Source organism: Scylla paramamosain, chromosome 7 (genome assembly GCF_035594125.1).
Source record: "Scylla paramamosain isolate STU-SP2022 chromosome 7, ASM3559412v1, whole genome shotgun sequence".
NCBI lineage: Eukaryota > Metazoa > Arthropoda > Malacostraca > Decapoda > Portunidae > Scylla > Scylla paramamosain.
Window position 1 is genome coordinate 32,311,165 of NC_087157.1, and position 17,511 is coordinate 32,328,675.

At 47.7% G+C, this 17,511-nt stretch overlaps 1 protein-coding gene across 1 annotated transcript in view; it reads right to left on the reverse strand.

Annotated features, from left to right (window-relative positions):
• Positions 1-17,511, reverse strand: part of LOC135102371 (formin-2-like) — a 65,279-nt gene that overhangs the window by 42,900 nt on the left and 4,868 nt on the right. The window contains exons 3-6 of the mRNA XM_064007502.1: positions 14,455-15,743; positions 9,031-9,143; positions 7,998-8,701; positions 1,060-2,756 (exon numbers count right to left, since the gene is read on the reverse strand). Of these exons, the coding sequence (XP_063863572.1) occupies positions 1,060-2,756; positions 7,998-8,701; positions 9,031-9,143; positions 14,455-15,743 (3,803 nt within the window). The remainder of the gene's footprint in view (positions 1-1,059; positions 2,757-7,997; positions 8,702-9,030; positions 9,144-14,454; positions 15,744-17,511) is intronic.

Sequence of the window (17,511 nt, forward strand, 5' to 3'; positions counted from 1 at the left end):
TCACGTGAACCCGGTGACTCTTGACGGGTCCTATATCCTTCCTCCTTCCTTCCCTCCCTCTCCTTCTCACCGCTACTTTCTTTTGCTTTCTTATCCCGTCCCTCCACCCATCTTTAAATAAAAAAGGCAAGTCAATGACCTAAAAATGAAGTTAAGGAAGGGAACAAGGAATCAAGCAAGGAAGGAAGAAGGAAGGAAGGAAAGGAGGAGAAAAGGAGGCAGTATAAAAGTTTAAAATAGTGGTGTTTCTTCCCTCATTTCTTTCTCTCTTTTCATGTGACAACCTCTTTCTCTCTCTCTCTCTCTCTCTCTCTCTCTCTCTCTCTCTCTCTCTCTCTCTCTCACCGCAGGGCCAAAAACTTTACCGTCACGGCTTCAGGGGGATGTAAAAGAGCGCGCGCGGACACACACCCTCCCACCCCACCCACGTATCCACTCGCGCGCGCACATCAACCCAACCAGTATAGTTCATGTTTCTGTCACTTCCTCTCGTGTAACAGGTAAATAAGTAGTCGAAATAACAAATTAATGTCAACAAATAACCCAAGTAAACATGGATAACCGGAAAGCTGGTGTCATTTGCGCCACGCACACAGCAGAGATGTAGAGATTGTGTGCCGACGAAGCGCACATGCCTCCCTACCCACCCTCCACAATACCTGCGAGAGGGTAGCGACCACTCCACCAGCATCCCTCATCTCCCTCCCTCCCTCCCTCCCTCCCTCCGTCTCTCTTGCCAGTACCTCTCTCTCTCTCTCTCTCTCTCTCTCTCTCTCTCTCTCTCTCTCTCTCTCTCTCTCTGCCTCCTCAGTTCCCCGCGGGTAATATTCTCATCTACTGCTTATCGTGTTAGAAATAAAAGGTGATGTTATTTCTTTTTTTTTCCTTATTATGACGATGAGATGTGTAAAACTTCAAGTCCAAGGGTCTGCCCCTTTCCAGCCCTGAGCCCCGCTGCCATGCCCTGCTCCACGCCACCTGTTCGTCTTATACCTCACTCTTACCCACGCCACCTGCACCCACCCCCGCCTCGTCCCTGCGCCGGGTTTGTGTACTTACCGGTGATGCAGTTTTCCGAGAGAGCTCTGCTCTTGGTAGAGTTGTTGTTGTTATTGTTGCTGCTGTTGCTGCTGCTGCTGCTGACGAGGCTGCGGGAGGCGGAGGGCTTAGCAGGCTGCAGCTCAACCTTCCTGTGGCGAGACACCCTGAAGGCACTGCTGCCTCCGCTGCTAGCCCGCCCCCCCGCTGACGCCTGGGGCATGTCGTCCTCGCCGGAATACTCCTCGTCGATGTAATCGTCAGGATCTAGATGAAAATCGTCGGTCGAGAATGACCTGGGCTTATCGTCAGCAAGCCTGATCTCACTTTCTGGGTCATGCTGGTCCCCGAGTGACTGCGCCTTGACCCTGGCGGCGGGACGGTCGAGGTCCACACAGATAAAGGAACCGAGACTCTCCTCGCCACTGTGCGGGGCCGAGCCGAGGCGGAGAGGTCTCTGTGACTGCTCACTCTCCACACACTCTCTGTCCAACTCGAACACTTCACGTTCACTTAATTCTATATCAACACCTTCGGGACTGAGCACGTCAAGGGCCTCACCTGCCTCTCCCTCGCCTGGACGGGGCGACGGCGGCGCAGGGCCGAGGATAGAGGCGTACTGGCCCGCCTCGACTCGCGTGTCTGTTGTTGTCTCTACCTGACGGGGGGAAGAATGGGGGGGCATGGCCGCAGGCTCCTTCCCTCCACTCTCCCATGACCCTTCCAACGTTTTCTCTCGTTCACCTCTGCTGCTCGTTTTCTTTAATGTATCTAGATGAGTTTGAGATGCGGCACGACACGTTTTCTCTAAAATGTCGAGAGTACTATTCGTCGTAGACTGCAGAGAATCTGCAAGGGTGGTGGGTCGCGAGGAAACTGTGGAGGTGTCGCTTGAGCTGTAGTGGCCGGATATGATGGCGTCGATTGGCAAGTCCAGGGCCTCAGAAAACATGGGAGTCGTAGCCCCGTCCAAGGGCGTCACCGCGTCGTGCTGACTAGCAGGACCTCCCCCACTGCGTGCCTCGGTGAAGACAGACTCCGAACTGGATGACGAATCGACGAAGCCCACGGCTGAGTCCCCACCAAGGGCACGGCCTGCAGTTAAGGTTTCTGGTCGCCGCGCCTCTTTCCATGACTCTGTGATGATGGGCTTGGGTCGCTCAGAGGCGTGGGCGGGCACAGGGCGGCTGGAGGAGGAGGGGTGAAGGCTGCTCCCCTCGGGCCTGGTGGGGGAAGGCGTGGGCGGCTCTCCAATGCTGCCTTCCTGCAGGGTGTCACGACTGCCGTGAAGCTTTCCTTTGGAAGGAGACTTGCCTTTGGTTATCTTACCCCTGGCTTTGGCCTTCTTTTCGCCCTTCCCGGCCTTCTTGCCCTCAGCACCCTGGATGTTACCCATGTCGGCGGCAGCAACGAAAACTTCCTCGTCACCAAGGTAATATTCCGGTCCACGCCCGTCTTCCTCGTACAGGTCAGGATGGGCCCAGGCGCCGGGGTGGCTGTGGGGGGTCTCCTCCGAGGCGGTGGTGGCCCAGCTTTCCCGTGGCTGCTGTGGTTCAGGCTCTACGCGACCCCTTCTGAAGGGACCGAACAAACCCCGTAGGATGTCAACAGGCACGGAATTCCTCCGGGTGAGGCCCTCGTGTTGGCCCAGGTGGTGGCTGCTGCCGCCCAAGAGGGATCGACCCCCGAGGGTGTGGAAGGGCCGCGCCGACACCAATCTGAAGGAGGAAGCAGAGATGAACGCATAACCAGACAGAGAAAGTGTACAATAAAAACGACAGTAAAGAGTATAAAGAGGCACATTGCAGAAGAGGAGAAGGAGGAGGAGGAGGAGGAGGAGGAGGAGGAGGAGGAGGAGGAGGAGGAGGAGGAGGAGGAGGAGGAGGAGGAGGAGGAGGTGGTGGTGGTGGTGGTGGTGGTGGTGGTGGTGGTGGTGGTGGTGGTGGTGGTGGTGGTGGTGGTGGTGGTGGTGGTGGAGGGTGAGGCAGAGGCAGCGAGTGCAGAAATAACCAAGCAATTTTGTGCAATGCTCTTCTTTAGAACAACATTTCTTATCCTGGGTGTTGTCATCCTTGTGGGTGCTGAGGGCAACTTGAGAGGGCACTGAGACTGAACTCTGACCAGGTGTGGTGTATTGAAAATCAAGATACACATCAAGCTTATTCAGGTAAAGAGACACAGTTAGCATAGCAGAGCAGCCAATATATTACCTGCTTTTGCTTGCTAGAGCCATAGTTCATCCCTCGTTGTTGTTGTTGTTTTTTTATTTATAAAGGAGATCGTTAAACATTTTCTATTTAGTTTATTGGGCTGAACCATTTGTTTCTGTAAGCAAATAACGGGAGAGTTGGATCATTTGTATCATCCTTCACGATGTTGTACTGCTTGTATGTATTTGCACCTAATTGTTTACTGCGGATGCCGAGGCCAGGAAAGGTTAAGAAACATAAGAACGCACGTTTGAAAAGTAAAACACACGCAATGAATAAATAAAAAGACAAAGAAATAAACACTAACAGAGAGCAGAGAGAAAGAAAAAAATGAAAAGAAACCACACACACACACACACACACACACACACACACACACACACACACACACACACACACACACACACACACACACACTCACACGCACACAGACGAGAGCCAATAAAGTGACGTAAGATACACAGTGAATGTATCCCCCTAACATCACATCAGTCTATGCATTCTCTTATACTTTATCCATCCTTCCTCGGTCCTCACCCGCCCATCCTCGCTTTTCCTCCTTGCCCCTCCTGCCTCACCAGAAGTAATCACACAATCACACACTTAAGCCACAGAGCAACACGCCGCCACACACAACCACAACAAAGTGACTTCAGCCTCAACTGTTAAGGAAGGAGACGTGTGGCGGGTGCAAGATGAGGCCTCAGATGCCCCTCCTGCCAGAAAACGCCCCCCCCAAAGCGGCAAAAACAGAGACCCGGCACGCCTCGGCCAGGTGGTGGTGGTGGTACAGTCATGTTTCACTTTCCTAATAGGAGGTGAATTCTAACAGGAAGTGAAGGAGTCTTTGAAATGTGAGATTGAACCAAAAGAAATTAAAGTTCAACGTATCGTTTTGAGGATCGCATTTTTAACTCAAGTTGGTAAAGTAAAGTAAATTTTCAAGGTTTATACAATGGTGGTGCAAGTCTGGGATATAATTTCGGAAGACATGACTGACAGCAAAAGGAGTTATTAAATAGATCAAACTTTCTAGTGCCTAAGTTTTATTATTGCTGAGGCAGGTCGTATATGACGTTACTCACAGGAAGTAACGAGGGGCAATGGCAGGCAAAGGGTTTCAGTTTTCATCAGGATTGTTTTCAAAGGTCACAGGGATCTCGCGAGATAACTACACAAAATCATTGTTAAAACATTAGAATCATTAAACCCATCTTTGGAAACCCTGACAACTTCTAATAGCGCATGAAAGGTGGTTAAGACTAGGAACCCTCGTCAGTCCCCCGCCGCTGCCGCCGCCGCCACCACCACCACTCCTACACCAGCACGACCAGCACCACCGCTCCCATCACAAAATCGACCACTACGATGACCACCGCCGCCATAACACCACACCCACCACCCCATTACTTCTGTCCCTTTGCCACCACCACCACCACCACCACCACCACCACCACCAGTACATTAGCATAAAAGCCTTATTGATACAACGGCATTTTAATTAAGTTCTATCGCAACACCAGGAAATATAAAAGTAGTAGTAGTAGTAGTAGTAGTAGTAGTAGTAGTAGTAGTAGTAGTAGTAGTAGTAGTAGTAGTAGTAATAGTAACAGCAGTAGCAGCAGGAATCGAAGTAAGAGTGGTGCGTAAGTAGTAGTAGTAGTAGTAATCATACCACTGAAAAGGAAGGCAAAGGAAAGAAAATGAGGAAAACATACAAAGCAAGACTATGAGGGTTGCGTTCTTCTATCTTTTCATTCTCATTCACTCCTTTCTTCCTCTCTCCCTCCTCTCTTCTCTCACCCTGTCCTCGTTCCTCCCCTTCCCACTGTCCCTCGCTCTCCTCCCTCACCTAAGCCTCCCATCTCGTCTCTCACTCCCTCCTTCCTCCCTCACCCAGTTCTCTTACCTCTCCACCCTGTCCTTCCTCCCTTACTCCGCCCTCTTTTCTCACTATCATCCTCCCTCATCCTCTCTTCTCCCTCACCCATTCCTTCTCTCTTCTCCCTCACCCAGTCCTCCTTTCTCGTCCTTCATCCAGTCTCTCACTCCCTCTCTTCCCTCCCTCACTCTGTCCTTCCTCCTGCTTCACCCAGTCTCCTCTCTCATCCCTCACCAAGTTCTCCCCTCTCCTCTTTCACTCTGTCCTCATTTCTTTGTCCTCCTCCTCCTCCTCCTCCTCGTCCGCCTCCCCCTCCTCCTCTGTTTTCTTCTTCATATCTTTTTTTTTTCATTCTTCTCAACAACCCTTTCTATTTTCTTTATGTTTTTTTTTTTTTCATGGTTTCCTTTCTATTTTTTTTTCCCTTCATCAACAGTTTCATTGCTCCTTTAACTGGGCCTGAAGATACGCACACGAAAGCGAAGGAATGGAAGGAAGTGTGGGAATTCACTCGGTGTCAAATGTTCACGTTAAAGAAAAAAAAAAAAAAAAAAAAAAGGCGAGGCACAGAATATTGCTGTACCAAGACTTAAAGGAGTGAATTTCAAGAGACAAAATGGCATGGTACTTCCTACTGTAAGCCTCCTCTAAATCTATTATGGCGGGGAGAGGAAGCATTCTTAAACCGAGACAAGAGAGGAGAGAGTGAGAATATGAATATTACCTCATGCAAACACGCCACCAATGCTTTAGACACAGATCGAGGGCTTATGACATGAAGGCAGTAGTCACGCCCTGAGGATTCATAATAACGCAGTATTAACAGTCACATAATGCTAGACGTGTCCCGGCTCACATGATCACAAACTGTTTAAGAGAAACAGGACAGAATACTGATATAAAGTTGTGATGGGAGACTAATAAAGAAAGGAATTCACCCAAATGCACTGAAGAAATGTGTGTTAAGACCAAGTAAGGTCCTGGGTGCGTCTCTCTTGTGTTCTGGAGAGCAGGTAAGAAGTTGTCTCCGCCACTCCAAGCCTATGATGGGGGCAAAGTTAAGTGTTCAGCAGGCAGGGCAGCAGAGAAAAGATGACGATGAAAGGGGCGGTAAACATAAAATCATCTCAAATTAAGATTGTTGTGAGGGGAGGAAGGATCAAAAGTTGCTCCAATTAAATAAACAATTCCACACAAGCAACAGAATCAAGCCAGAGATACACACTGGCTAGTACAACACGGATTGTCTCAGCCACGTTGTGTAAACTCCATATCCTCGGTGACCTGAGCACAAAAGTAAATGGCATCGTTGTTCACCTCAGCACAACACACAATTCGGACTCGAAACTGATAATAATGGAAACTGAACAAAAAAGGTTCAGGGATTTTCAATGGCTCCTGACATCTTAGTCTGAATGGAGTGGAGATAAAGGTAAGGTAGAGGTGACGTTCTATTGACAAGAAATCATATTGAAGATGGCAAATTTTCAAAGATTAATACACTACTGGAAGGTTTACCTGAGCGCTTAGAAAAACGTTCATATTGAAACTATAAGAGATCATTTTAGCTGCCTACTTAGATATGGACCTGGAAATATGATCAATAGATTTACATATATCAGTAATAATTCATTATAATTAGTTTTAATTTGGATAGTGCGTGTATTTTTGTAATGCTTTTAGTTGATGCATATATCTTGTGTTAGTTATGTAGAGGAAAGAGAGATTTAGTCCTTAAGGCGCTGGCTGAGTTGCTTTCTTCGACTTACTGATACAAGGGGAACTGAGAGGACACGAGAGTCAACGAGGACGCTACAGAATCCTGCACCACCGGGAGTGACCAGGGTGACGGAAGGGGAGTGTTTGCAACCTTCGCTACAGTGTGGAATGCTTGGACCGCGCGATGCAATGGCAGGACAAGAGAAGGAAAGGAATAAAATGGAATTGAAACAACAGGTCAACGTCTGTCCCTTTAGTAAAGCAAGTAATCAAGAAAGATCTCTCTCTCTCTCTCTCTCTCTCTCTCTCTCTCTCTCTCTCTCTCTCTCTCTCTCTCTCTCTCTCTCTCTCTCTCTCTCTCTCTCTCGCTGATATTACGATTATGTATTTTCTAGAGAGAGAGAGAGAGAGAGAGAGAGAGAGAGAGAGAGAGAGAGAAGGCTCGCCAAGCAAACCGTATCACCAGGGAGCCTCACCGCAGTCACACTTCGTGAGGCGCAGAGAGACGCAAGTATTTACGATTAAACTATTCATGATTTTTTTCCTCTCTCTCTCTCTCTCTCTCTCTCTCTCTCTCTCTCTCTCTCTCTCTCTCTCTCTCTCTCTCTCTCTCTCTCTCTCTCTCTCTCTCATGTATATACTGCATGCAATACTGTTCGGATCTTTAAGGAACTGTAACTAATTAGTGGGAATGAGGAATTGTAAGCCAAATTCAGTTAGTGTGGCTGGCTTGACGAGACCCGGTAATGGGCGGCAGGAAAGCATTTGAATGTTCTCTCAACGATCAACATTAGCAAAAGCTCAGGTCACTATTACATCATCGTCTCGTCACAGGAATGTAAGATGTCCACTGACTCCACGACACGCCTTAGACACACTGAAGCTTTATGCAGTCCAGACCAGTTGTATATATATAGTCGAGCAGCTTAAGCGTGCACAGCATGTGGGAAAGTGCGGTGAAAGGCGTGCTATTGCAAGATTTGAGAAAGACTGTAGGGAGAATTACTGTGGAAAGTGGAGATAGTGAAGACAGTCAAGAAACTTAATTTAGCAAATACATCAATAGGTGGCTGGAGATTATGAAACATGGATGAAAAAAGAGTGACAATGACAAGCGTGCATTGGTTCCAATGATCACAGAGGCTCACCTAGAATAGTCGCAGGAACCGGACTTCAGGCGCAGGCGGGCGAGGTGGAGCTGCTCCTCATCCACATCGTCGTCGTCGTCGAGATCAATGTGGCGACGAAGGGCGAGGTCGAGGTGGTGGTCGCTGAGGGGGGTCACTCTCGGGAACCTCCCGGTGTGAGGCTCCGGGTCACTGGTAGATTCTCCGACCTCGGAGTCTAACAGCACGAGGGTGCCGAGCCGAGGAGACCTGCCTGGCTTCGGGCTTAGGCTGCGGCTATGGGATCTTGGCCTGATCTGGGTGTGATCGCTAGTGGGCTTCGTGGAGGGCGCCGCGTTGCCTCCGATGACAGATGCACTCGAGTTGCCATTCACATCCAGGCGGCGGGAGTGCTTGCCCTTCAGCTCACTGGTCACGTCAGGCAGGCGTCGCCGCCAGTAATTGAAGCTGTTATATTTCTGTACTATATCGGCGTTAGCCCGCGCCCTGCCAGCCCCCTGGCTGCCCTCCGGCGACTTGGCAGCGTCCCTGGGCCGCCGCGCCTCCCGCCCCTTCACGCCACCGGCAGACAAACACTCCGCCGAGTCGCTAGGACGAATATTCCCCTCGAAATCTAGGTAGAGAGGCGCGGCTCCCCTCCCGTCAGGTTTGTTGTCATTGGTGGGTGACGTCACTGAGGGGAGGGGAGACCCCTCGTGCCCTCTGGAGGCCATCCTCCGAACTCCCTGGAAAATAAGGAACGCTATGAGGTGTGCTTCCTCGCCGCTTGGCGCGTAATACAGCGACTCAAGATGTGGTAAAAATTTGTGCAAAGATTAAAAGAATCAATATACAAGCAGTCCATTCCCTCCAGCAGCTTGCAGCCGCCCGCCGCCACAGTGGACAGTGTGCGAGCGACACCTGCTTGTGACACTATACTCTAATTAATTAGTAAAGCATTATTCATTATTATTATTATTTTGTAAAAGGTAAACACTCATTAACCTTAAGCTTAGCAATCAAGCGCTTCTACTAAGACAGTGATCCAAAGGTGAATACGCGCTGAGCAACTCACGGAAAGGAGGGCGGAAGGAGACAGATCAATGAAGCGGCGGCGCGGCGGCACACTCAAACCCATAGATCTGCTGCTGTTGTTGCTGCTGCTGGCGCTGTTGCTGACCCCACCGCCTGGAAGGAACACCGCGAGGTTACTGAGAGCGTGGTGTCGCAACGTCTGCAGAGCAGCCTTGTACAGACGCAGCCATGAAGCACCTCTGAATTGTAAATGCGTAAAGGCGTCATCCACGTGCACCGTCACTCTAGAAGGATCACGAAGAAAAAGAGAGAGAGAGAGAGAGAGAGAGAGAGAGAGAGAGAGAGAGAGAGAGAGAGAGAGAGAGAGAGAGAGAGAGAGAGAGAGAGAGAGCATTTCCTCTGAAGGAACAATGCATAACCTTTTATCTCTGAAGTTTCAAGCAAAAACGCAAAAAAGACAATAACGTCCCGCACGCGTGACGTCACCAGGAAGTCCTTAATGGGAACAAGATTACCTGCAGGCGCTCAACCACCACCACCACCAACAACACTTAACAACGACGACGACAACGACAAAAAAAAAAAAGAAAGAAAGAAAGAAAGAAAAACACAGTACAACTATATTCACTAAGACAATCTAATCAGCATCACCACATGCCAACACGCCCTGCAATCATCAAATATATTCATCTGATCAAGTCCACGTGAGATAAAAAAAAAAAAAAAACATAACATCGCCAACACAACTCGTTACATCAATAATGCCTACAGCACTGATCACTGCAACACCACAACACACGCAGCTCATTATACCATCACAAATCCCATCAGCTAGCAAGGTGTCGCTACCAAAGGCACATACACTGAAGTAAATAACACCGTAAGGAAAGCTGCAAGAAGCCATGAAGCCTATAAAGAACGTAGTACCTACCTATATCCACCTAACATCGTCATCTATTAATTTACATAATCTGCTTTTAAAGTTCCTCACTGACTCAGCACTGACAAACTAATTACTGAGTCGATTTCAGTCACTCCATTTGAGAATAAATTTCTTCCTCCCTCTTTTTTTCTTTTTTCTTTTACTACCGCACACGTGACAACTCTCTCGTTCACCTGGCCCCTTACCTCGCCCATCAGCAATCTCGTTCACCTGCTGCCTCATTGTCCCACGAATCCCGGAACTCAAGGAATAAAGATTTCATGTCGTGATATGATTCCTGTCTTGGTTATGCGAGTCTGAATCTCCCACGCGGCGACTACGAGTAAGTGTGCAGTAAACAAGCCACACCTCACTTGGTTTCCTGTCAGTCAGCACCACCTCTTCATCAGCTTTACAGTCAATCAACGATGCATTAATTTCATCCCACACTCACTCAGTTACCACATTTATTTAACACCAAGCAAGCAAACTATCGATACTTCAGTGAGCACCGCACGACTCCTCTGCAACAGGAAGAGCAAAGGATTTTTGTTAACACAATTAAGGATTTAAACTGAAATGTTGACAGAAACGCTCTTGGGTGACGGGGTGAGTGGAATGAGTCAAAGGAAATGCCAGAGATTAGCGATGATAATAGCAGCATTCCCTGTCTACGTAACAGCAGAGTAAAGTACCAAACCAATTAATGACACACATCAGTCGTACAGGTGTGCTCATAAGTCGATTACCTTTCTACTCTCACTTCCTCGTTGTTTTGTATTTCCTCTTTACTTTAAATGCTCCTCGATCAGTTGGTACTTCCTTAACAAATCTAACAGCTAATGGCTTCTTGACGGACTAAAGGACTTCACATATGCTGAACACCGTGGAAGTAGGTGCGATGCGTTATGCAACTACTGACCATGGCTGTCCTTGGTATTCATGCCGATCTGCACTGTCCCTCGGCCAGCCTTACACCTGCATCCATTCAACCAGTAGCACCTCCCCGTGTCTTTGCGTTCACCTGCAGCCAATCAGCATCTGCTCGGCCACCCTGTACTGGCAGCCAATCAGACTCGCCATCTCAATAGCACGGCAGGAAGAGACATTTTATTCCCGCACAAAGCCTTCACAACGCCGCCACCTCCGCCCTTCCGCTGCCAAAACACAGATCATCACCCACATCACCAACTTCCGTTTCTCCGAGGGCCTTGCTGTGACGTCTCCTTCAACACATCACTCTGTCATCAACTCTATCACCGTCATTCAGCCACCTGAAGGCAAGCGAACACCGCCACTGATTGACGCTCTCACTGATTGGTCTACGTTTTTCCCCACAAAATTTTAAAACACTGGCAAACTTATTTAATTCTAAGATACCAGCTTATCTAAATAAAAATTAATCTGGTCTCTTACATTTTAAAACAAGACTGGAATACGTAGATTAATCAGTGAGTGAATCATTCAGTGGCGGTGCTGCCAAGTTGTATGCCCTGAGGAGGCAACATTACTGTGCTAGAGTTGGTGACACGGTATAAAATCGTTTTTACTTGACATCCATCCTGCACCTCCAGCGCTGTGCCTCGGAACATGCTCCTCACTATCATTTAACTCAGACTCGTATTGTGAAACGCTTTGCTCTCTCATTATGACTATTTTCAAAGACCACAGAGATGATTAGCCGGGTTCTCAAGAATGTTTCTGCTACTGATGATGTAAAAATCCTGTTAATCTGTCACTATATCCATAGAAACATCCTAAAAAACCATGAAACATTAACTGGAACCTTTTGAAAGCAATCGGGATGCGGCGCAAAGGCGTTTCAAAATATGGTCCACAGTCTCATTCCACTAATCCATCATCTCTACCGCACACAGTAAAACCCATAAGAAAATTCGACGCTACACCAATCAACCAAGAATCCACTAGTATAAAACTTTCCGGCCAACCATCGAAACAAAAGGACATCGCATTAGAGCAACACACACACAAGTAACAAAAGAGAGACAAAATAAACAACAGGCATTAGAGAGTGAGCAGTACTTTTTTTCCCTTCCTATAATGCTTTCCCTGTGTTATCTAACTTATCTTAGTCCCCCGAGCCAGCGTCACCCTCCAGGCCTGATGCTGCTGTAACTTCCTGTCCTTGACTCTTCCGTCTCCTTATAGTCACAGGCGAGTCATGTTTTAATTAATATTCACACAGACAGCAAATAGCAAGGTTTCCTATTATGGCTGGCAGAGAGAGAGAGAGAGAGAGAGAGAGAGAGAGAGAGAGAGAGAGAGAGAGAGAGAGAGAGAGAGAGAGAGAGAGAGAGAGAGAGAGAGAGAGAGAGAGAGAGAGAGAGAGAGAGAGAGAGAGAGAGAGAGAGAGAGAGGAGAGAGAGAGAGAGAGAGAGAGAGAGAGAGAGAGAGAGAGAGAGAGAGAGAGAGAGAGAGAGAGAGAGAGAGAGAGAGAGAGAGAGAGAGAGAGAGAGAGAGAGAGAGAGAGAGAGAGAGTTAAAAGAAGTTTGGGAAAGGAAGACAATTTAAGCGAATCTAAAGGAAGAGTAGTCGTAGTAGTAGTAGTAGTAGTAGTAGTAGTAGTAGTAGTAGTAGTAGTAGTAGTAGTAGTAGTAGTAGTAGTAGAAGCAGCAGCAGAAGTAATTATAGACTGTAGTAGTAGTAGTAGTAGTAACAGTAGTAGTAGTAGTAGTAGTAACAATAAGAAAACACAAAACAACAACAAAAATAGCGAGAAAACAGAAATGGAGAGAAAGTAGAGGGAAGAAAAACTAGAAAACTCAAAAACAATCCAGCAAACAGAGTGGACATAAGAAAAAAGAAGAGAATAAGACGAACAGAAGAGAGCAAGGAATGGGAAGCAGGCAAGAAATGAAAGGAAGGAATGACGCGACATCATTACAGGACGAAAAGAGAAACGAGGAGGAGGAGGAGGAGGAAGAGGAAGAGGAAGAGGAAGAGGAGGAGGAGGGGGAGGAGCGACCAAATAAGGAGGGAGGAAGGAAGGAAGGGCGAGGTTTGGGCATAAGGATGAAAGGGAGCCCACAGAGAGAGAGAGAGAGAGAGAGAGAGAGAGAGAGAGAGAGAGAGAGAGAGAGAGAGAGAGAGAGAGAGAGAGAGAGAGAGAGAGAGAGAGAGAGAGAGAGAGAGAGAGAGAGAGAGAGAGAGAGAGAGAGAGAGAGAGAGAGAGAGAGAGAGAGAGAGAAAAAAAATTTGCAACACCTGTAAGGGAATGACGCATAAACCAGCCATTTCTCCACCTGGGGGGCGCAAACAGTAATTACAACATATAAATTCCAACAAAACAATATCAACAACAAGAAAAAAAAAATATATATATATAAACTGATAGAGAAAAACACACATAGAAAGCACATACACAAAATAATGTACACAAATCAAGCTCATAAAAAAAAGAATAGATAATAAAAAAAGTGAAATGAATTAATAAAGAAAAATACATGCAATGACTCAACGGCAATCAATTAATAACTAGAAAAAAAAAACATGGCTCTCTACTACTCTTAAAAGCAAAGGAAAGGATAAAAAAGAGTAAGCTCATGAGAAAAAGCAAACAAGACTATACAACATTACTACACAACACAGCGGCAGAGAGAGAGAGAGAGAGAGAGAGAGAGAGAGAGAGAGAGAGAGAGAGAGAGAGAGAGAGAGAGAGAGAGAGAGAGAGAGAGAGAGAGAGAGAGAGAGAGAGAGAGAGAGAGAGAAACTCCAGGCTTTGATTACAAGCTCAAAACACACTCACATACACACACACACACACACACACACACACACACACAAGATATATGATTCATGCCCTTTGCCAATACCATTTTATCATGCACAGAAAAAAAAAAAGGTGATGAAGAGGAAGAAGTGGAGGAGGAGGAGAGAAGGAGGAGGAGGAAGAGGAGGAGATCAGTGTCATTTAGGGTCGAAGGTAAGGTGACATAGAGGTCTTCAATAAGGTGGAAGAAGCGAAAATATGATGACTAAAGGAGGAGGAGGAGGAGGAGGAGGAACTAGTAATGGTGGAGGAAGAGGGGGAAAAAGGAAGGAAGAAAGGAAAGAAGGGAGGAAGGAGAGGGATGAAAGAGGGAGATAGGAAGACGTATAGAGAGACACAGAAGGGGTGGGAGGAAGGGAGAAGAGCCGCAGAGAAAATAAGAAGAGACAGAAGCACGCCATCAACACACCGCGGCCTCACCCTAACTAGCTGCTCGCATGACTCAGCGTGGCGGTCTTGGTCATGGCAGGCGGGAGGAGGAAGAGGAGGAAGAAGAAGAAAAAGAAACAGAAGATTAGGTTGAATAGGAGGAGATATGGATGTGTGTCAAGCATTACTACATGCAGGATGGCCGGCCACTTTCTAGCAACTCGAGGAGCAGGTCAACCAGAGCACTGGGGCGGGGCTGTAAGGTCTTCGTCGCCGGAGTGTGGGGGTGTCAAGGGTGGGGACGCAGGCTTAGAGAGGGTATGGGAATGGGACGCCATGCAGGAGGCTACGCTGCACACTGACGCCACACAATGCTGCATTACTCTTTCTGGAGGTCCTCTCGGCGACCTCTGGCTTCTCTGGCTGCGACTTCTTGCTCCTGCTGTCGGTGCGGCTTAGCATGATTTTGGGTAACCGCATCCGTAGCTTGGCTCCATCAGTCTGTTTGGCGGCTGAAGTGCTGGTGGTGGGGGTGGTGACATCATCAGATATGCGGCGTGTGGTGGGTATGGAGGACGTGGCTCGGCCATCGCGTGTCTTGCTGTCAGGCCGAGGCTTTAGGGTCTGGTCACCCACCGGGGACACACGGCGGGAAGCAAGTCTTCCTTCACCTGTCTTGATGCCCAAGTTGCCCCGCCGCGAGACGCTGCTTTTCGTGTCTATGATTTCTGTGTTCCGGCGAATGAGTCGCGCCAGACGGCTTTGAGGTGGTCGGCTCGGCGGCGGGGCCTTCGAGGAGTGATCACCTTTGTCTGCCTCCAGCTCCTCACGTGCCTTTGAACTTGATGTGCCCTTCTTATCAACTGTTGATGCCCTAGTGCTCGAAACACGACCCTGAAGACGCGAAGCTGAGGACGCCGAGCCAGTGAGTGAGCTGGTACCCAGCCTGGGCCGCGCCTCCGGGATGAAGGTCTTCTCTCGTCGGCGAACCTCAAGGTGTTTGGCTTCAGTCCTCCGCACCGCTGTGGATGCGTCGCTGGCGGCTGCCTTGCCCCTGGCATCGTCACTCCTGTGGGTGGGACTAGTCCTGGGCACGCTCCGAATCGTGACCGAGGTGTTGTGTCTGGTGAGGCCGCCAGGACGTTGAGTGAAGGAGGGTTTGGTGGAGCTGGTCGGCGTTGGAGTTCTTCTCAACTTGACAACACTTTCACTGGTCAGCGTCGACGGTGACTTGCTAAGACTGCTGCGAGGAGACACAGACTTCCTGGAGGGAGGCATTTTCAGTCTTGGAATCCCCGTGTCCTGTCTGTGGAGGCGAGGCTTTGCTGAGGCATCGTGTCCTTGCCTGTCTCTGGATGGAGCTTTGATGACCGCGGCCGTGGCGCTCCTTGCCCCCAGTCCTCTCCTATTAGAGATGCTTCCCTTTCCGCTGGGACGGCCGGGTGTGCTTGAGTTTTCTGGCGTCGCTTCGGTGGCTAGAGCCTTCCTGATTAGAGGCTTCTCGGCAGCTACCTTGGAGGATCTGAGAGGCACTGGGGAAGCAGACTCGCCCTTTGCAGCTCGGGCTAACAAGGGTGAGGCAGTCTCGACCTTGGCGGCCCTGGGAAGCATGGGCGAGGAAGCAGCGCTGCCCGGTTCAGGAGTGTCTGTTCCGGGGCGGCGCACAGTATTGCTGCAGTGGAAACAGTTATTACCCCCCCTTCTGTGCTGACTCTCGGCCGTTGATGTGAGGACTCAGCCTCACGGTATAGGCTACACACACACACACACACACACACACACACACACACACACACACAATGGTTTGTTGTATCTGTGTGTGTGTGTGTGTGTGTGTGTGTGTGTGTGTGTGTGTGTGTGTGTGTGTGTGTGTGTGTGTGTGTGTGTGTGTGTGTGTGTGTGTGTGTGTGTGTGTGTGTGTGTGTGTGTGTGTGTGTGTGTGTGTGTGTGTGTGTGTGTGCTTGATAAAATTGCTGTCTACAGTTATCAACATTACTGTTGTTGCTACTGCTAATGCTATTACCACTACTAGTACTACTACTACTGCTAGTACTACTACTACTACTTCTGCTAGTACTACTATTACTACTACTACAACCACTACTACTGCTGGTGCTACTACTATCACTTCTACTACTACCATCACTACCGCACTATTACTACTGCTACTGCTACTACTACTACTACTACTACTACTACTACTACTACCACCACCACCACTACTTCCTTCTCATCTACGATCTTTCCTAGATATAAGAAGCAGCATCCAAAAAAGCACCAAATGTCCTAAGTTCGCCAAATAGAATATGTTACCCGCACACACAAACACATTTCACAACATTTTTACATTTAATTTATTTTCTAAAGAGTCTGATCCTGTTTTCTTTCCTTTAAATCGACACCCTACAGCAGTGTTTCTCAACCTTTGTTGGTTGGCGGCGCACTAAAGACATGTTTTTAATTTGGCGACGCACCATCTCTTTAATTTCATAATTAATTAACCTTTTACTCTTTCACGGACGGTGTGTTAACCATAATATCTCAGTTACACAATATTATTGATGAAATAATAGGTGCAAATAAACAGCAGGAAACAGTGTGTACTGTAAATAAACTATTACTAAAAAAAATACATACCTTATCAATGAGACACCTGTGCCTGCCTGGATTTACATATCCTCTCTATGTTGGGAGGGACAGCTGACAGACACACTCTCATTTCCTCTTCAACAGAGAGCAAGTTACATCTTTTCTTAGTTTTTATATTTGTTAGTGCTGAAAATCCCAGTTCACACAAATATGAGGTCGAAAACTGCAAGAGTATTTTCTGGGCCTTTTTTGAAATATGTGGGTATTGTTTTTCCATTTCAGTCCAAAAGCTTTCTAATGACATTTCCATATATTGCAGTCTTAATGTGCGGTCATTTCGGATATCAATTAGTTCCTCTTCTTCATGAGTGCTAAGTTGAGGCTTGTGTAAGGGATCGAGCACGAATGGATTTCTCAGCCAATCATAACTTTCAGTAGATATATTTGGGAAGTATTTTTCAATGCTCCTTTCTAGGCTTGTAAGGTGGTCTGTAATGAGTGGAACAATGTCTGTGTTGTTTGCTGCAGCAGTCTTTTGAAACATGTCAATATTACCTTCACTTGACCTGTCTTTCCAAACCTTGATTTTTTCTTTCATTGACTGCATTTTATCAGTGCATGTTAACATATTTTCATTTCTCCCTTGCATACTTACATTCACCTTGTTCAAATGCTCAAATATATCTGCCAAATAACATAATTTTGCATTCCAAATTTCGTCAGCCAGTAATTCGCAGAATTCTGTTTTCTCTTCAAGAGCAAAGAAAAGAAGAATTTCCTCTCTTAGTTCATGCACACGGGATAACACTCCGCCTCTTGACAACCACCGAACTTCCGTGTGGAGGAGAAGA